At 45.3% G+C, this 21,954-nt stretch overlaps 1 protein-coding gene across 1 annotated transcript in view; it reads right to left on the minus strand.

The window, feature by feature from the left end:
- Positions 1–4,022: 4,022 nt before the first annotated feature.
- The window catches only part of LOC106597410 (semaphorin-3aa), a 75,588-nt gene continuing 57,656 nt past the window's right edge, over positions 4,023–21,954 (minus strand). Inside the window, exons 10-16 of the mRNA XM_045722241.2 lie at positions 18,761–18,905; positions 16,286–16,505; positions 15,484–15,575; positions 15,053–15,252; positions 10,365–10,432; positions 8,302–8,447; positions 4,023–8,041 (exon numbers count right to left, since the gene is read on the minus strand). Coding sequence (XP_045578197.1) covers positions 7,214–8,041; positions 8,302–8,447; positions 10,365–10,432; positions 15,053–15,252; positions 15,484–15,575; positions 16,286–16,505; positions 18,761–18,905 — 1,699 coding nt within the window. The 3' untranslated portion in view covers positions 4,023–7,213. The remainder of the gene's footprint in view (positions 8,042–8,301; positions 8,448–10,364; positions 10,433–15,052; positions 15,253–15,483; positions 15,576–16,285; positions 16,506–18,760; positions 18,906–21,954) is intronic.

Here is a 21,954-nt window from a genome sequence, read left to right on the forward strand (position 1 = left end):
CCCCATAGTAATGTTTTCTCTACGCCCCATGGCAATGTTTTCTCTACGCCCCATGACAATGTTTTCTCTACTCCCCATAGTAATGTTTTCTCTACGCCCCATGGCAATGTTTTCTCTACTCCCCATGGCAGCGTTTTCTCTACTCCACATGGCAATGTTTTCTCTACGCCCCATGGCAATGTTTTCTCTACTCCCCATGGCAATGTTTTCTCTACTCCCCATAGTAATGTTTTCTCTACGCCCCATGGCAATGTTTTCTCTACTCCCCATGACAATGTTTTCTCTACGCCCCATGGCAATGTTTTCTCTACTCCCCATGGCAATGTTTTCTCTACTCCCCATGGCAATGTTTTCTCTACGCCCCATGACAATGTTTTCTCTACTCCCCATAGTAATGTTTTCTCTACTCCCCATAGTAATGTTTTCTCTACTCCCCATGGCAATGTTTTCTCTACTCCCCATAGTAATGTTTTCTCTACGCCCCATAGTAATGTTTTCTCTACTCCCCATGGCAATGTTTTCTCTACGCCCCATGGCAATGTTTTCTCTGCGCCCCATGGCAGCGTTTTCTCTGCGCCCCATGGCAATGTTTTCTCTACTCCACATGGCAATGTTTTCTCTACGCCCCATGGCAATGTTTTCTCTACTCCCCATAGTAATGTTTTCTCTACGTCCCATGGCAATGTTTTCTCTACGCCCCATGACAATGTTTTCTCTACGCCCCATGGCAATGTTTTCTCTACGACCATTGCAATGTTTTCTCTACGCCCCATGGCAGCGTTTTCTCTACGCCCCATGACAATGTTTTTCCACGCCCATGGCAATGTTTTCTCTACGCCCCAGCAGGAGACCACATACCTTCTTTTGCCCTTATATCCATTGTCCCATTCTGTCTATTATAAAGAAGTGATGTTGAACTTCCATAGGTCATCTTTACAGTACGGGGATCTGTGTGCCCTCTAGTGGCAATCACATGACAACAACGGTGACTTGCATTTCATTACAGTCTACAATAGGCCAACCTACACACAACCACAAACAAACAAACCTCTGGGTTAGCAAACATGTGGTGTCTTCCTATTCATTCACCTGATTAAGACACAGTACAAACATATTCTTCCACATAAGAGATATGAGTGGAACCTCGAGCAGTGGAGGCTGCTGAAGGGGGGAACGGCTCATAATAATGTCTGGAACGAAGCGAATGGAATGACATCAAACACATGGAAACCGTGTGTTTGATGTATTTGATACCATTCCACTTATTCCGCTACAGCCGTTACCACGAGACCATCCTCCCCAATTAAGGTGCCACCAACCTCCTGTCGTCAAGAGAGCCTCTTTGCCATGGTAACACTAGGCATATTTCAATCCATCTCTAAATCCGAGATAGCTTGTTGTGAGACATGTCGGTGTTACATTCCTACCTACCAGCTGTTTAGCCTTGTCTACGCTGCAATACAGACCTGTCATTGACACAACAGAACAGAATGCCTCAGTTCAAAGCTACATGAATATGCATAGATGTAGCTTAATTATGCTTGTTGTAATGGCCGTGTTCCAGGTTGATGTTTTTGCAGTCGTGCTGCACGTTTCCGAGGATTGCTGTGTCATTAATAGGTTGTATGTATCAAGCATCTCGGAGTAGCTGACATAGGATCAGATTTTGTGTTTTAGATTATAATGAGTATGATTATATGGACAGGGGAGACCTGACCCTAGATCAGCACTCATACTCTGAGACACTTGATACATACAACCCCTGATGATTAGCGCAACACAACTGCAAAAGGTTAAGTGTACCCCCTGGGCCACTTAACCTGGATCAGCACCGATGTTTCAAGCAGTGAGCAAGTGGGTGCCTCTGCTTTGAGGAATCTAGGGGTGTATCTCAGTAATCTAAAATGGATTCCTCTCCTTGTCTCCTTTCCGCCATTGGCATCCACCATATTGCTTTCAATTTTCAGATGAGTACAGATGAAAAAGAGACGAGGGCAGGAAGCTACTCCAGACTATTGAGATGCACCCGAAGAGAGTAGTCACTGCAATGTCAATGACATAATAAACCCTGTGCTTAAACAGTCTTTATTACCAAGGGGTACAAATATGCTGTAGTGTGTTGTTTATCATTGGTAGTCACCTATCACACCATTCCAAATGTGTGTGCGTGCACATGCACACGCATACATTCACCACAGGAGGTTGGTGGCACCTTAATTGGGGAGGATGGGCTCGTGGTAATGGCTGGAGTGGAATGAGTTTAATGGTATCAAATACATGGTTTCTATGTGTTTGCCATTGCATGAGTGCCGTTCCAGTCATTATTATGAGCCGTCCTCCCCTCAGCAGCCTCCATTGCCCCCCCCCACACACACACACACACACACACACACACACCACACACACACACACACACACACACACACAGCCCTTGTGCTCTCGGGGCAGTACCCATGGTAACGAACCCTGTGAATTCACTACACGCTTGTGACTCTTGGGGCTTGGGAACATAGATTGTGCTACTCTCATCAGTTAAGCTGAGGTTTCCACATGCACACTCTCTCTGCGTGACGGGGGGGTGGGGTGTGTGTGTGTGTGTGGTGTGTGTGTGTGTGTGTGTGTGTGTGTGTGTGTGTGTGTGTGTGTGTGTGTGTGTGTGTGTGTGTGTGTGTGTGTGTCAGTCAGAGGGTTCAGGGAGTATGTGCCCACACAGAGAGTGGTAGAGAACCGTTTAAGGTATCTGCAGGGATTCAGTGGTAGAGCACCATTTTAGGTAACACGCTGTGCCACTGTAGGCAATTAGAGTGGAGATGACGACCTCACGAAGGCCTTTAGTGGCACTGTGTTAACTGTTAACCATCTGTGTCTCCACACCAGTAGAATCTTCAAAACTATAGACATAGGGTAACACACAGCGTAAGACATTGTGGCTGATGAACATAAACAGCTGATGGTCATTGCATTCCAGTCACATAACTGATATACAGGGATCTTAGACTACTAACTAAAGTGTTAGAACAGGGGTGTCAAACTCATTCCATTGAGGGCCTAGTGTCTGTTTTTTTTTGTTAAGACCTAGACAACCAGGTGGGAGGAGTTCCTTACTAAACAGTGACCTTAATTCATCAGTCAAGTCCAATGGCGGAGTTAAAACCCACAGACACTCGGCCCTCCGTGGAATGAGTTTGACACGTGAACTAGAATGACAACAGCTAAAATGCAATCCCCTGAAAAGCTCGGTAGAAATGGAAGTCCATTGGAACAGAGAATAGTGTCCTCTTGTGGCTAATCTAAAACATGAACCTCCAGTTGAATTATTCATGGCTAGGGGGTGTTTCCATCACTGCCTGTTACTTATACAGTATAACATATCAATTACCTTTTTTTTAACACATAATTTCTGCCTTTAGTCAATGAAATCTCTCTATGGGAGCCGTGGTCAACCCACTGAAGGATGTGGACAGAGAGCTGGTGATTCTACTAGTATTTACTATACTCAGCACTGAGAGCCCACTCTGGCTGCGTTTAAACAGGCAGCCCAATTCTGATCTATTGACACTAATTGGTCTTTTAATCAATCAGATCGGATCTTTAGCCAATAATATCAGAATTGGGCTGCCTCTGTGTAAACACAGCCACGGTGATTCAGCACATACCTTAGAACTGAGTCACATCTTCTTCCATGGTCTGGGTTCAGATGGTATCCTCTGGTGAAGGAGCAGGCTTCACTGTCTGTTGGAAAGTATTTTTAAAAACGTTTTTAAAGAATATATAATACTGTGTAATTCACCATAATATAATTCCAGTAAAAGTATGTTTTTCATCAGCTCAACCTTTTATCTGTGTGTTTGAGTGTGCAAACTGACTGCTCCCAGTCCCACCTGTGACTAAATGTGATAAAATGGCACAATTTGAAATGACTGTACAACACAATCAAAAGACATTTTGTCAACTCAGATTCACATGCATCATACTGTACCATATATAACTGGACAGAAGTTACAAAAAAACAACAACAAGGCTAGGTTTTACAGGAAATGTTTAATTAGACAACTGAACGCATGCCAGGAAGAGCCATGTTACAGCAGGGGTATCTGTTCTCTCCTCGTCCACCCTACACACCGTGAGAGACCGGAAACATACCACAAACCACCAGGAAACCTTGCTATCTGCGGTCCATTATTGCATTGACACATCAGTCTTGTTGTATACTGAGGGGGAAACACACTGTTGTATGAAAAGTTGAAGGTCTTAATACATGTTTTGGGGTTGGAGTAACATCACTGGGGTGTATTCATTAGCAGACACCATAGCAAAATGTTTAGCTACAGAAAACGATTTGCAACAAAAATGTGCGTTTGTTATTGGACAAGTTCAGGTTAGTCCCTCCCCGTTTCGGCCCGTTTGCTTCTGTTTGGTTCCTAGTGAATACACCCCTGGTACATGTTGGCATCTTTGTTTTGGCAAAAAGGAAGAATATTCACATCTCTCTTACACATGTTGCCTACAGGACTTTTACCTCTCACAGGAAACATCTAGAGACAATAGAAAAGATGCACTTAAGTAGCATTCACATGCAGCTTTAACTCAGCGTCCTCAGACTAGGTTTAGAGTTGAACCTTTTCCTTACTAGTTCTTACATAGAAATTCACAGCTAATGTTTATCAGGTTTTGGGTAGTATTATCTTACATAAAATGAGTATTTGGGATGAGCGAATGAAATAGGTGGATGGGATTCCAAACTCCAACGAAGAAAACTCCTAGGTAGAAAAATCCCCCATTTACGAAAAGACCAGAAGAGACAGACACATAGAAGAGGGCTTGAGAAGCTTGTGCTTATCATCCTGAAGGCTCTCAGTCTGGATAGTGTAAAACACACAACAATCCCCTGCTCCCACTCTCAGTCTGGATAGTGTAAAACACACAACAATCCCCTGCTCCCACTCTCAGTCTGGATAGTGTAAAACACACAACAATCCCCTGCTCCCACTCTCAGTCTGGATAGTGTAAAACACACAACAATCCCCTGCTCCCACTCTCAGTCTGGATAGTGTAAAACACACAACAATCCCCTGCTCCCACTCTCAGTCTGGATAGTGTAAAACACACAACAATCCCCTGCTCCCACTCTCAGTCTGGATAGTGTAAAACACACAACAATCCCCTGCTCCCACTCTCAGTCTGGATAGTGTAAAACACACAACAATCCCCTGCTCCCACTCTCAGTCTGGATAGTGTAAAACACACAACAATCCCTGCTCCCACTCTCAGTCTGGATAGTGTAAAACACACAACAATCCCCTGCTCCCACTCTCAGTCTGGATAGTGTAAAACACACAACAATCCCCTGCTCCCACTCTCAGTCTGGATAGTGTAAAACACACAACAATCCCCTGCTCCCACTCTCAGTCTGGATAGTGTAAAACACACAACAATCCCCTGCTCCCACTCTCAGTCTGGATAGTGTAAAACACACAACAATCCTCTGCTCCCACTCTCAGTCTGGATAGTGTAAAACACACAACAATCCCCTGCTCCCACTCTCAGTCTGGATAGTGTAAAACACACAACAATCCCCTGCTCCCACTCTCAAACCCGTGGTTCACTTCCAAAACACGCCCCCCGGGAAAAAAGGGAGTCCTTGACAGAGGAAGTCCGTCGTCATTGATCTGTCTTTGTTTCTCAACGTGCCGCAGTTTCTTTTCTTGATTATTGATGAGCCAAAATACCAGAATATCAAAAATAAATGCAACCCTTTCACAAAACAATGAGAAATAAATAATCAGTGGTGTTCTGGTTGTATATATTTACATACATAAAGAATCGTTTTGTTGTTGTATGTATATGTACAGAATCAATAGGCAGTCTGTTTTCCAGACTGAGCACGAACATATGACTGGAATTAGAAGTTCACACGCAACTCCAGGAGAAAGCAAAGAAAGAAAAATAACTTAAAGGGGCAGGTCAAAAATTCTACTACATAATTGTTTACCCCTACAGGGGTGCAGTGTTTTGTAGGGAGAGAGAGAAGTAAATATCAAATTAAAACAGAAAATATATTTTTCTTTCATAGGACTCCTTTAACATAAAAAAACCTTACATAGCGAGTAACTGGCAAGAAATAGCTTATTCAAATCATGAACATTGATTGACTACGACATGCACAATGCTTTTCAAGCCTTGGGAGGAAGAGAAGCTTGATTTTGCTGCACAGATCACAGGCTATTGTGGATTTTGTCGTTTTATATTGAATAATTCTGTTATTGAACTACAAACAATATGCAGGGCATCGTTGTGGATTGTTAACCAGCTAACTGTGCCCCATTTAATCTGTTTGACCTATAAGACAGTCAAGCTCTATGTACAAGCCCAAAGTGCTCATTCATGAGAGTCATTGTGAATCGAATCAATTGAATAAAGTTGAGCAGACGAACTGTATTATGGGAATTGCAGTCCACTCTCTGAAAATGACTGTGCTTCTTTTGATGTATTTCGGTTCTAGTTTGCAATCAACAGGACAAATTATTCTTTATCCTTATAGTTCTTCCAGTCTCTATATAGTGGACAATCCTCTTCCTTCTGCGCATGTCAACAAGGCCAGTAATGGACGTCCCTACTGAACTTTAAAGTCTTAATCCCTTCTGAAATGTCTTCTGAAATGTCCTGTAGGGGCCATTGTCCAAACTTGCCGAAATTTCTGAATATGTAACATGTATCATCCTCACTTAAAATGAATGTTTTTTTAACCCCATCCCAGTCCTATAAGGAAGTAGCGTCTGTACAGGAGGGCTATGTGTCCGCCAGATAACTCGGTCCCCTTGCAACACGGACCTGGACTACACAGTTCCTCAAATTGTACCCCCTGGGCCACTATATCCGCATGGTTAGCATGTACAGTACGCATACGATTCCAGTTTAGCCTCAGTCTTCAATGTCTTGTTAGTCGCCAGTCTTCTCCAAGTCTTCACAGGGTATTTGCAGTGTGTGTGTGTGTGTGTGTGTGTGTGTGTGTGTGTGTGTGTGTGTGTGCTTTATATGTATGTTTTAGAGCATTCCATTGGGACGGTATTTTTCTGTCTACATATTATGTGTGAATGAGCATATGTCCATGAGTATTGCATTATGTGGGTTCCTACAGTATATCTTTATGGGATAGCAAGTCTATATTTTAATGTACAATATGTGTGTAAGTGTGTGTGTTGCTGTGTGTGTCTCAGACACTCCGCGGGGGTCTCTGTTGCTCGTGGGTCCTCCTGTTTCGCCCCTTCTTATTCTCCTGCATCCGCCTCCACTTGGCCGTGTGCTGGGGTCCACCTCTGGCCCCACTACCAGGCACCTGGGTTCCCCCCAGGGCGCCTTGGCCCTTCTGGGGGCTCTGGGTGTTGGGCGTAGCCTGAGAGTTCTGGGCATTCTGGTTGTTGTTTTTAGGGGCCTGTGCCTGGGTCAGCATACCTGCATGGTGTTGCACCTTCTGGGTGTTCGTGCTCCGGGGGCTCCCTTCTTTGTTCTGCTGCTGCTGCACCGTAGGATGCCCGCTCTGCTGCTTCTGGGCATTGGGTGCACCTGCGCCAAGAGGACTACTTTTAGGCTTTAGGCCTGAGCTTGGAGCTCCGCCGTCAGGCCTAGCCAGACTTTGGTCATTGGTGGTGATGGTGGGGGTTTTCAGACGCCGCTGCTTGCGCTCCTTCCGCCACACACGCTCGCAGAACTCCTCCACGCTGTTCAGGTCAGGGTGGTCGAGGAGGGAGAGGAAATCCCTGTACCACAGCTTGTGTTTTGTCGAGTGCCCTGTACCAGCAGGCCCACCTGCACCACCAGACCCACTACCTGCGCCACCAGACCCTCCAGCTCCACCCTGAGGCCCACCAGGCAGCAGCTCACCCAGCCTCTGTGTGGGGATGACCTGGAGGGAGAGGCGGAGGAGGGGCTGGATGAAGCCGTGCTCCACAGCGTGGCAGGTGTAGACGCCTGAGTCGGCCTGGGTGAGGATACGGATGAGCAGGCCCTGCTCCGTGCGGATCACCCTGTCCTCCGACTTGATCTGGACAGAGAGATGGAGAGGGAAATGAGGGGGAGGGGAGGAAAGGGAGGGGGGAATTGAAAGGGTGGGGTGGATTCAATATCCACTCAATATGGTTCCATTTGAGTGCATGGCAATCGATTATTAACAAACTGAAGCAATTTCGAGTAATCATTTGTGAAGGTTTAGTGTGATTGCAAAGTTATTGAAAATGATTGGGACGTTATTGAGAATGATGGTGAATAGGACACATCTTGCATGCAGAGTGTGTGTGTACCCACCTCATGTTTGCGGTCCTCGTTGGGTCTTTGGAGCTGCCAGTAGATGAGGGCTCTCTGGGACTTGGGACTACACTCCAGGAACATGCTGCTGTTCTCCACTCCGTACACACTCCTGTCCTCCACATGACCCAGCCCGTCCACATCATCTACACAGACACAAGGATAGGGTTACCAGAGAAACACCACAGTGTGTGTGTGTGTGTGTGTGTGTGTGTGTGTGTGTGTGTGTGTGTGTGTGTGTGTGTGTGTGTGTGTGTGTGTGTGTGTGTGTGTGTGTGTTGGGGGAGGGTGGTGCATGCTCCTGAGTGGCACAGCGGTCTAAGGCACTGCATCTCAGTGCTAGAGGCATCAGTACAGACCCTGGTTCCATTCCAGGCTGTATAACAGCAGTCTAAGGCACTGCATCTCAGTGCTAGAGGCATCAGTACAGACCCTGGTTCCATTCCAGGCTGTATCACAGCGGTCTAAGGCACTGCATCTCAGTGCTAGAGGCGTCACTACAGACCCTGGTTCCATTCCAGGCTGTATCACAGCGGTCTAAGGCACTGCATCTCAGTGCTAGAGGCATCAGTACAGACCCTGGTTCAATTCCAGGATGTATCACAGCGGTCTAAGGCACTGCATCTCAGTGCTAGAGGCATCAGTACAGACCCTGGTTCAATTCCAGGATGTATCACAGCGGTCTAAGGCACTGCATCTCAGTGCTAGAGGTATTAGTACAGACCCTGGTTCCATTCCAGGCTGTATCACAGCGGTCTAAGGCACTGCATCTCAGTACTAGAGGCATCAGTACAGACCCTGGTTCCATTCCAGGCTGTATCACAGCGGTCTAAGGCACTGCATCTCAGTGCTAGAGGCATCAGTACAGACCCTGGTTCCATTCCAGGCTGTATCACAGCGGTCTAAGGCACTGCATCTCAGTGCTAGAGGCATCAGTACAGACCCTGGTTCCATTCCAGGCTGTATCACAGCGGTCTAAGGCACTGCATCTCAGTGCTAGAGGCATCAGTACAGACCCTGGTTCCATTCCAGGCTGTATAACAGCAGTCTAAGGCACTGCATCTCAGTGCTAGAGGCATCAGTACAGACCCTGGTTCCATTCCAGGCTGTATCACAGCGGTCTAAGGCACTGCATCTCAGTGCCAGAGGCGTCACTACAGACCCTGGTTCCATTCCAGGCTGTATCACAGCGGTCTAAGGCACTGCATCTCAGTGCTAGAGGCATCAGTACAGACCCTGGTTCAATTCCAGGATGTATCACAGCGGTCTAAGGCACTGCATCTCAGTGCTAGAGGCATCAGTACAGACCCTGGTTCAATTCCAGGATGTATCACAGCGGTCTAAGGCACTGCATCTCACTGCTAGAGGTATTAGTACAGACCCTGGGTCCATTCCAGGCTGTATCACAGCGGTCTAAGGCACTGCATCTCAGTGCTAGAGGCATCAGTACAGACCCTGGTTCCATTCCAGGCTGTATCAAAACGGTCTAAAGCACTGCATCTCAGTGCTAGAGGCATCAGTACAGACCCTGGTTCCATTCCAGGCTGTATCACAGCGGTCTAAGGCACTGCATCTCAGTGCTAGAGGCATCAGTACAGACCCTGGTTCCATTCCAGGCTGTATCACAGCGGTCTAAGGCACTGCATCTCAGTGCTAGAGGTATTAGTACAGACCCTGGTTCCATTCCAGGCTGTATCACAGCGGTCTAAGGCACTGCATCTCAGTGCTAGAGGTATCACTACAGACCCTGGTTCCATTCCAGGCTGTATCACAACCGGAGTCCCATAGGGCGGCGTACAATTGGCCCAGCGTCGTCCAGGTTAAGGGAGGTTTGGCCGGGGTAGGCCGTCATTGTAAATAAGAATTTGTTCTTAACTGACTTGCCTAGTTAAATAAAATAAATACAAATAAAATGTATGGGTTTTATGTGGGCACACGTGTGTATTGGGGTGAAGGTTGCATGTCTGCACGCACTTGTATGTATGTGTGTGTGTGTGTATGTGTGTGTGTGTGTGTGTGTGTGTGAGATGAAAGCGTCAAATAAAAATCTAAAGAGTTTGTACCATGATGCTGCAGGTCAGAGCACTGGGAGAGGGGATCTCCATTCCTGATGTCCTGGCGTCTCGTTCTCCTATGAAACAACCAAAAAAACATACACACGTTAGATTGTGTTCCCAGTGAGTTAATAAACGTCCCTCACACACAACATATCAACCTGTTTGTGTTGGTCAGGCCACTCACTGCTCTGTTTCCTCAGACTTATTTCCCTCCTCAGTTCCATCGGGAAGGAGCCAGTGATTGAGGGCTCTATGTACTGTGATGTTTCTACCACTAGAGGGCAATCTTAACCAGTGGCACAGCTGACACGCGTGTGCAGTACAACTGAAGAACAGAGCAGAACTGTTTATTTCACCATCAGTCCTCTGTTAAGTCTGATGCTATTGAGTGGGTGGATAAATAACAAGAGAAAAAAATCACATTTAAAAACATGTCAACCTTTTGCTTCTAATAAAGGAATGATTCATCATTCAGGGACATGTCATTACTAAACATGAAAATCCTGACTATGTCCTCCACGACTTGAAAGACCCTTTAGTCCATACAGTGTGTGTGTGTGTGTGTGTGTGTGTGTGTGTGTGTGTGTGTGTGTGTGTGTGTGTGTGTGTGTGTGTGTGTGTGTGTGTGTGTGTGTGTGTGTGTGTGTGTGTGTGTGTGTGTGTGTGTCTTTCTGCTCCATGTACTGTACATGTTCATGCCGATTGCGTGTCCGAGTCATATTATAAGCCGTGTTTTTACAGATGCATTGTGGACATTTTCACAACCTTGCTTTGTACTGGCTAACAGATAACATGCTTCCCTGTGCTCCCTATGTGTTTCCTGGTTCTATGGTTCCCTGGTTCATCACCACTAAGATCATAGGCTCTTACGTGTCATAAAAATCTGAAGGGAGAGAGGGGAGCACAGCCAAAGGTGGAGGGTCTCTAAGTCTCGTGTCAGGGTTTCTATAACCGTACAGGACATTTATGAGAGAAAGAGAGAGAGAGAGAGAGAGAGAGAGAGAGAGAGAGAGAGAGAGAGAGAGAGAGAGAGAGAGAGAGAGAGAGAGAGAGAGAGAGAGAGAGAGAGAGAGAGAGAGAGAGAGAGAGAGAGAGAGAGAGAGAGAGAGAGAGAGAGAGAGAGAGAGAGAGAGAGAGAGAGAGAGAGAGAGAGAGAGAGAGAGAGAGAGAGAGAGAGAGAGAGAGAGAGAGAGAGAGAGAGAGAGAGAAGAGAGAGAGAGAGAGAGAGAGAGAGAGAGAGAGAGAGAGAGAGAGAGAGAGAGAGAGAGAGATTGGAGGAGCTGCAAAGGTGAAACAGATGGAGGGAGGTTTGGTTCAGGCTGATCATTCCTGTATTGGATAGTCAGATTGCTCTTCTCACTCTCTCTTGCGTTCTTTCTCTCTTTCACAAACGCACACACACACTCATGCAACAACTCACACCCGTCCAGCCACACACACACAAATATAAACAACATGTACACACACCCATTTACCCACCCACACACACACACATAAATACACTTACACATTCATACATCCCCTCCGACGCACACACCCTGCTCCTACCCAACACACAGACACACAGACACACAGACACACCCTGCTCCTACCCAACACACAGAGACACAGACACACAGACACACAGACAAACAGACACACACCCTGCTCCTACCCAACACACAGACACACAGACACACAGACACACAGACACACAGACACACAGACACACACACACCCTGCTACTACCCAACACACAGACACACAGACACACAGACACACACACACACACACCACACACACACACACACACACACACACACACACACACACACACACACACACACAGACACACACACACCCTGCTCCTACCCAACACACAGACACACAGACACACAGACACACAGACACACACATACCCTGCTCCTACCCAACACACAGACACACACACAGACACACAGACACACACACACCACACACACACACACACACACACACACACACACACACACACACACACACACACACACACACACACACACACACCCTGCTCCTACCCAACACACAGACACACAGACACACAGACACACAGACTCACACATACCCTGCTCCTACCCAACACACAGACACACACACACACACACACACAGACACACAGACACACACACACACACACACACACACACACTCACACACACACACACACACACACACACACACACACACACACACACACACACACACACACACACACACACACACACACACAGACACACACACACACACCCTGCTCCTACCCAACACACAGACACACAGACACACAGACACACACATACCCTGCTCCTACCCAACACACACACACACACACACACACACACACACACACACACACACACACACACACACACACACACACACACCCTGCTCCTACCCACACACACACACACACACACACACACACACACACACACACACACACACACACACACACACACACACACACACACACACACACACACACCCTGCTCCTACCCAACACACAGACACACAGACACACACACACACACACACACACACACACAACACACACACACACAGACACACAGACACACAGACACACACACACCCTGCTCCTACCCAACACACACACACACTCTTCCTACATTTCCTCCAAAGCATTCCTGTCTTTGGCTGTCTGAACACGTGCAGGGCAGTCCGAGTGCCTGCTGAGCTGAGCCCGGACGTCTGGTTCTCATTTAGCTGGAGAATAAAATATTTGGAGAGTACTGGAGCGCCCCAGCAGCCCTTACCAAGGGTGTACCACCACCCCTCTACTGCCCTCCTTCTGAGGCTCCTAGTCAATTCTCTCATACTTCCCTAGCGTAGATGTTGATCTTAGGTCAGTTTTTGTATTTGGTGTGTGTGGCTATGTGGGTGTTTTATAACTCTTGGCTGTAGGGTGAAGTGGTTCTAACACTGCTACTGGCCAGGACTGTGTGTGTGTGCGGGGAAGCATGTTTTTACCACCCCTGAGCTGTGGAATGCACAACAATCACACAAATTGAATGTGTGTACCAGTGTATTTGTGTACGTGTACAAAGGCAAGAAAAGTATGTGAACCCTTTGGTTTACCTGGATTTCTGCATAAATTGGTCATCAAATTTGATCTGATCTTCATCTAAGTCACAACAATAGACAAACACAGTGTGCTTAAACTAATAACACACAAATTGTTGTATTTTTCTTGACTATATTGAATACATCATTTAAACATTCACAGTGTAGGTTGGAAAAAGTATGTGAACCCCCTAGGATAATGACTTCTCCAAAAGATAATTGGAGTCAGAAGTCAGCTAACCTGGAGTCCAATCAATGAGACGAGATTCGAGATGTTGGTTAGCACTGCCTTGCCCTATAAATAACACTCACAACATTTGAGTTTGCTATTCACAAGAAGCATTGCTTGATGTGAACCATGCCTCGAACAAAAGAGGACCTAAGATTAAGAATTGTTGACTTGCATAAAGCTGGAAAAGGGTATTTACCTAAAAGCCTTAATGTTCATCATTCCACGTTAAGACAAATTGTCTATAAATGGAGAAAGTTCAGCACTGTTGCTAATGCAAAGATGACTGCAAGAGCACAGCGCATAATGCTCAATGAGGTTAAGAAGAATCCTAGAGTGTCAGCTAAAGACTTACAGAAATCTCTGGAACATGCTAACATCTCTGTTGACGAGTGTACAATACGTAAAACACTAAACAAGAATGGTGTTCATGGGAGGACACCACAGATGAAGCCACTGCTCTCCAAAAAAAAACATTGCTGTGCGTCTGAAGTTTGCAAAAGTGAACCTGGATGTTCCACAGCGCTACTGGCAAAATATTCCGTGAACAGAGGAAACTACAGTTGAGTTGTTTGGAAGGAACACACAACACTATGTGTGGAGAAAAAAAGGCACAGCACACCAACATCAAAACCTCATCCCAACTGTAAAGTATGGTGGAGGGAGCATCATGGTTTGGGGCTGCTTTGTTGCCTCAGGGCCTGGACAGCTTGCCATCATCAACGGAAAAATGAATTCCCAAGATTATCAAGACATTTTTCAGGAGAATGTTAGGCTATCTGTCCGCCAATTGAAGCTCAACAGAATTTGGGTGATGCAACAGGACAACGACCCAAAACACAGAAGTAAATCAACAACAGAATGGCTTCAACAGAAGAAAATACGCCTTCTGGAGTGGCCCAGTCAGAGTCCTGACCTCAACCCGATTGAGATGCTGTGGCATGACCTCAAGAGAGCAGTTCACACCAGACATCCCAAGATTGTTCTGTAAAGAGGAATGGTCCAAAATGTCTCCTGACCGTTGTGCAGGTCTGATCCGCAACTGCGTTTGGTTGAGGTTGTTGCTGCCAAAGGAGGGTCAACCAGTTATTAAATCCAAGGGTTAACATATTTTTTCCACCTTGCACTGTGAATGTTTACACCATGTGTTCAATAAAGACATGAAAATGTATAATTGTTTGTGTGTTATTAGTTTAAGCAGACTGTGTTTGTCTATTGTTGTGACCTAGATGAAGATCAGATCAAATTTTATGACCAATTTATGCAGAAATCCAGGTATTTCCAAAGGGTTCACATACTTTTTCTTGCCACTGTATGTGATATGTGGGCATATGCGTGTGTGTGTGTGTGTGTGTGTGTGTGTTCTTACCGCTTGGCGGTAGGGAAGTAACGGGAGCACTCTGTTCCATCCCAGGCACAGTAGGGGTCACGGGCCAGACAGCACTCAGCGCAAGCCTTCCCGTACACCTCACAGCGGTGCAAAGGCATCTGGGAAACGCCTAGCGCCGAGCCCAGGTACAGCTGTTGCTGTTTGGTGGAAAGCTCCATTGCTGTGATGGGGGTGGGCTCCTGCAGAAAGACACAGTTAGAGAAGATATAACACTCTGATTAATTTAGACACCCCCCTCATAACTCCCAATGGATTTCCCTACTCCTCCCTTTTATTTCAGAGCTAGACATTGATCATGTACCCTTCCCTTCCCAACAAAATGACAGATGTTCTATTAGACTTCCTTGAATATTTGCCTTGTAAATGCAATCAATTATGACCATAACCAGTTTCCCAGTGTGTGACCGTACCCTGAACACGGTCATCTCCTCCAGGACCACCTCTTCCAGGTCATGCCAGCTCTCTCTTGGGATGGTAACCACCTTCAGGACCGTGCCCAGGTCTACAACAGGAAACATACGTCAGTATTCAGTTATCTATCTGACCCTAACCACCTTCAGGACCGTGCCCAGGTCTACAACAGGAAACATACGTCAGTATTCAGTTATCTATCTGACCCTAACCACCTTCAGGACCGTGCCCAGGTCTACAACAGGAAACATACGTCAGTATTCAGTTATCTATCTGACCCTAACCACCTTCAGGACCGTGCCCAGGTCTACAACAGCACACATATGTCAACATCAGTGTTTATTATGCATGAATTATCAGGTAACATACCTTAATTGTACATATTCTAGATATCCTTCTACTGTATAATGACACTTTTCATTTCAGTTGTCCCTTACATACTTCATAGTATATTCCCATAGAGAGAACACAGAAGGAATTATAGTTCCACTTCAATGCATGTCCTTGACTTCACATTGCTTGTATTCAATACACTACAATATAACTGTACAATCACTCAAGGTCAAAAGAAGGAGGCAACAAATCATTGCAGGATTTCCTTTTTTAGTTGATGTCAAGGTGAGCTTCGCTGAAGGGGACATTTGCTTGGCTTTTGCGCTCACGCAGCGTAACAACCTTGAGCACATATCCAAAATTCCCCCCCAAAAAACATGGACTTTTTTATGTAGCATTCAACCAGTTGGATTGCTAATTTTAATAAAAAAGGATCATCTAAAAATAAATGAATCATATCTCACTGACCTGTTCCAATGAACATGACGTCGTACTGTCCGTCCTCGGCCTCCACCTTGTCCACCACTAGCTGGGAGAACTGGTAGTCCACATCAGTCCTCACCACGATGGGACGACCCCCGATGGGGTGCACAGGGTTAAACATGGCCGGGTGGCCCCGCGCAAAGGTGATCACATCATCAGGGAGGTCCTTGGTGGAGTCAAAGCCCCCAAACGTTTTACTGGGGCACTATGAAGAACAAGAGGCTATAGGTCAGTTTTAATACATCTATGTGTCTGGAACTGAGGTCATAGCTGGGGCACTATGGATAACAGGAGATTCTAGAGTTAACAAGTCACATTTAATACATCTATGTGTCTGGAACTGAGGTCATAGCTGGGGCACTATGGATAACAGGAGATTCTAGAGTTAACAAGTCACATTTAATACATCTATGTGTCTGGAACTGAGGTCATAGCTGGGGCACTATAAATAACAGGAGATTCTAGAGTTAACAAGTCACATTTAATACATCTACAGTGAGGGGAAAAAAGTATTTGATCCCCTGCTGATTTTGTACGTTTGCCCAGTTACAAAGAAATGATCAGTCTATAATTTTAATGGTAGGTTTATTTGAACAGTGAGAGACAGAATAACAAGAAAAAAATCCAGAAAAATGCATGTCAAAAATGTTATAAATTGATTAGCATTTTAATGAGGGAAATAAGTATTTGACCCCTCTGCAAAACATGACTTAGTACTTGGTGGCAAAACCCTTGTTGGCAATCACAGAGGTCAGATGTTTCTTGTAGTTGGCCAACAGGTTTGCACACATCTCAGGAGGGATTTTGTCCCACTCCTCTTTGCAGATCTTCATTAATGTGCTTCTTCTTGAGCCACTCCTTTGTTGCCTTGGCCGTGTGTTTTGGGTCATTGTCATGCTGGAATACCCATCCATGACCCATTTTCAATGCCCTGGCTGAGGGAAGGAGGTTCTCACCCAAGATTTGACGGTACATAGCCCCGTCCATCGTCCCTTTGATGTGGTGAAGTTGTCCTGTCCCCTTAGCAGAAAAACACCCCCAAAGCATAATGTTTTCACCTCCATGTTAGACGGTGGGGATGGTGTTCTTGGGGTCATAGGCAGCATTCCTCCTCCTCCAAACACGGCGAGTTGAGTTGATACCAAAGAGCTCCATTTTGGTCTCATCTGACCACAACACTTTCACCCAGTTGTTCTCTGAATCATTCAGATGTTCTTTGGCAAACTTCAGTCGGGCATGTATATGTGCTTTCTTGAGCAGGGGGACCTTGCAGGCGCTGCAGGATTTCAGTCCTTCACGGCGTAGTGTGTTACTAATTGTTTTCTTGGTGACTATGGTCCCAGCTGCCTTGAGATCATTGACAAGATCCTCCCGTGTAGTTCTGGGCTGATTCCTGACCGTTCTCATGATCATTGCAACTCCATGAGGTGAGATCTTGCATGGAGCCCCAGGCCGAGGGAGATTGACAGTTCTTTTGTGTTTCTTCCATTTGCGAATAATCGCACCAACTGTTGTCACCTTCTCACCAAGCTGCTTGGTGATGGTCTTGTAGCCCATTCCAGCCTTGTGTAGGTCTACAATCTTGTCCCTGACATCCTTGGAGAGCTCTTTGGTCTTGGCCATGGTGGAGAGTTTGGAATCTGATTGATTGATTGCTTCTGTGGACAGGTGTCTTTTATACAGGTAACAAACTGAGATTAGGAGCACTCCCTTTAAGAGTGTGCTCCTAATCTCAGCTCGTTACCTGTATAAAAGACACCTGGGAGCCAGAAATCTTTCTGATTGAGAGGGGGTCAAATACTTATTTCCCTCATTAAAATGCAAATCAATTTATAACATTTTGACATGCGTTTTTCTGGATTTTTTGTTGTTGTTATTCTGTCTCTCACTGTTCAAATAAATCTACCATTAAAATGATAGACTGATCATTTCTTTGTCAGTGGGCAAACATACAAAATCAGCAGGGGATCAAATACTTTTTTCCCCTCACTGTATGTGTCTGGAACTGAGGTCATAGCTGGGGCACTGTGAAGAACAGGAGATTCTAGAGTTAACAAGTCACATTTGATACATCTATGTGTCTGGAACTGAGGCCATAGCTGGGGCACTATGGATAACAGGAGATTATAGATTTAACAAGTCACATTTAATACATCTATGTGTCTGGAACTGAGGTCATATGTATTTCATGTTGAGCCGTGTTATAATTAGTAGGAAATATGGTTATTGAGATTATTGTGATGAATACTAATGTTACGTATCCCTTTCGTAAGTCACATTACCTTGCTATAACTATTGATCTTCATCACTTCTATAAATCTAGACATGTGTGTCATCAGTCACTTGCTACTTCCATACGTAAATATGGGTTCTAAGTATCAGTTTAAATGACTTTGTCTATCAGCTTCTAAGTAGCAGCTATGAGGTGCTATAACCTGTCATAACCACCATATGACTCACCGTGCCAGGGCGGGGGTAGGGCACCCTCCCCTGGAAGGGTACCCACTGGTAGGTGGGCCCATCTCGGTGGGCATAGGGACCCAGGAAGACCCTCCGGATGTCTGCCATGTTGTACATACACACTGCTGAGCCTTTGAATATGTTACTGTAGAGGGGGAGGAGGGAGGGAGGGAGGGAGAGAGAGAGGATGAGAGGATGAGAGGAGGTAGAGGGAAAGAAAGAGAGAGGGAGAGAGAGAGTGAGAGAGAGAGGGGGGAGAAAAAGGCTGTGAGACCCATCACCTTCACAACATAAGACAATAACAATATCCAGATTTGATATTATAGCTGTAGAAGAGGACAGAATCAAAGATCACTCTGACATACAACAGACAGACCAAGAAGAATGTTGTCATCATTTAATGGAGAGGATGACGGTGAGGAACATGGCTGTGATAGAATCCAGCTTCCAGAGAATGGACAGGAATTTAGGCTGGTTACCAACGAGCGAGACCGTAATTCACCTCTAATGGAACACAGTTGGCGGGAATGATGGGAATGCTGTGTTGCAGTATTCCACCACTGTAGGTATTCCAATGGACAATTCCATAATGTGTTTCAAGTGGTAAAGTGTATCCGTGTGAATCGTAGGGCTGGACAGAATCATTTACAAGAAATTCAAGACCATAAAAATTCCTCTAGAATGAATTCAAACAAATCCATATACTGCCATAAAATATTAAATAATACATTTTAATTGACTAAATGCACATAATACTGATTATTTATGGACATGCAGTAGTTTATTGGTACATCTCAAACTATACCCTATTCACCTGTGGCTTGGGTAAAGTAGTGCACTGCGCTATACAGAGAATAGTATCACTTGAGATTAGAGCTGGGCGATGTGGAAAACAATCCATATCACAATAAATTGCCTGAATTGATGCGATAACGATAAATAGAACAATTACGTTTATAACAGCAGTGTTCAACTGCACAAATATTACAAAAATAAAAAAGTGGAAAACATATTTCTTTGCAACAAGGCCTATTGAGCAAATGACACTCACTGGAGTATCTGACATAGGCTTTGGAAAAGCAGCTGCGATTCGGCGACCAGTGCAGCGAGTGCCGCTGGCTGTTGAGAAGCTTTCTTGACATGGACATAATGTTTACTATCACACGGCTAAACTTTGTTTAACCAGCTAAACAGCTGCTCTTAGTGAAAATCTTTCTAAATCCGAAAATGGACACAATTCAATGGTTATCAATCAACAAAGAGGTAAGAATATGTAGGCTATAAGAATATGTTGAAGGCTGGCTGTATTGGGTGCAGATGACTGAACTGCTTACTTTTGTGTCTCTTCAATGAATATCCCATAGGCCTCTACATTATGGACAAGGTACGTGTATGAAAACCATTATCAAAACAGCTTTTTTCATTCACATTTACCACAAAAACCAAGGTATGAATACTGTTGTATGTATGTTTTGTTAATCATCTGTATAATGACTATTTTTGGGATTCACAGACTTCACTCTCCGTACACCTCTGATGAATATAACAGGAAACCTGTTAGATCACCATGCACTGCAAAATCATTCTGGCTATGGATACCGAGAACAACAACACATTAACATCAACACGCCAGAGGATATACACATTGGACTTGGGCCTCTGCTGGGAGTTTACCTCATATTTAGATGTATTAATTCTGCTTTGCTACTAAAATCGTAAAAAACACTGACAACTACAATATGATGTTATTGTTGTTATTGTAATGCATATTATTATGATTATTATTAATAATAATACTACTATTAATAATAATAATAGGGGAGGGGAGTTAGTTAAAAAATGTACTCCAAAAGGTTCTTCAAGAGGTTATTCGAGGAACCATTAAAAGGTGTTGTTAAAAGGGGTTATTTGAAGAACCCTTTTAAAAGGGTTCCCCGACAGTTTCAATTTGAAGAACCCCTAAAGGATACTCCAGGAACCTTTTATTTTTAGAGTGTACAGCACAAACTGATCTGGGACCTTGGCTATGAAGCACAAACTGATCTGGGACCTTAGCTATATAGCACAAACTGATCTGGGACCAGGCTAGCAGTGATGTGGGGGGTACAGGAGCATCTGTCCCCCCAGAACCCCAGATATCAGTAAACCACTAAAGATTAATGGAGGAGCTTTTGTAAAATGTTAATTAGGGAGAAATGTAATTAACCGCTGGGCATACACAAACACTCCAATCCCTGACACGCCTGAATGGTGGACATTGAATATTGAATACACACACACACACATACACACACACACACACACACACACACACACACACACACACACACACACACACACACACACACACACACACACACACACACACACACACCACTGGTATCAGTACTATCGATCTATCAGCAGCAGCCTATGGGCCTCATTAAGTGGAATATTAAAAGCCAGTCCCTGAATCCCCGGCTCTATTCATCTCTGAAACAGGCCACTTACAAAAACAATTAAACCAGTCTAATTCCTCAAAGCCTGTAATTGAATTTTCAAGTGCTGTGTTACACTACATGCATTAGAGATGGTGGAGAGGAACAGACCCGCACAGTGATTGGTTAAACAAAATGATGGGCCTGTTTTGTTTGTTAACGAGCTTGGCCTCTCCCTCTCTCTCCCCCCCGCTATCCACCTCTCCCTCTCTCTCCCCCCCTCTATCCACCTCCCTCTCTCTCTCTTCCCCTCTCCCCACTCACCTCTCCTCTCTCCACCCCCTCTCTCTTCTCATTCTCTCTGTATTCATTCTTATTATTAGGTCTGTGATTAATGATGAAGTGTTTGTCCTAATCGTGTGGCGGCGGCTCCAGACAATGCCGCTCGAACACGGCATGCCGAACGCCGCCAGCCGCCTAATCCATCATCTGAAGAAGCACCCCTCGCCACCATTGTTTTTCGCCTCCCGCCGCTTTTAACTCGCTTATTTCATCTCGTACTGCCCAACAGTGTGTACAGTACAATAGAATCACGGCTCTGGAGGCTACCTCTGTCGAGGTTTGAGCGTTGGCCAGGGAGAGGGAGACGTGTTCTGGGGAGCGAGGATTGTGTCCCCCCTCCCCCACCCCACTACCTCTCCACCACTTAATGAGATTTAGCTCCAAGGTTCCACAGAGTTTTACAATGAAAGGGGACAGGTAGCAGAGAATGGGGAA

This window comes from Salmo salar, chromosome 07, assembly GCF_965601325.2.
Source record: "Salmo salar chromosome 07, fSalSal1, whole genome shotgun sequence".
Taxonomy (NCBI): domain Eukaryota; kingdom Metazoa; phylum Chordata; class Actinopteri; order Salmoniformes; family Salmonidae; genus Salmo; species Salmo salar.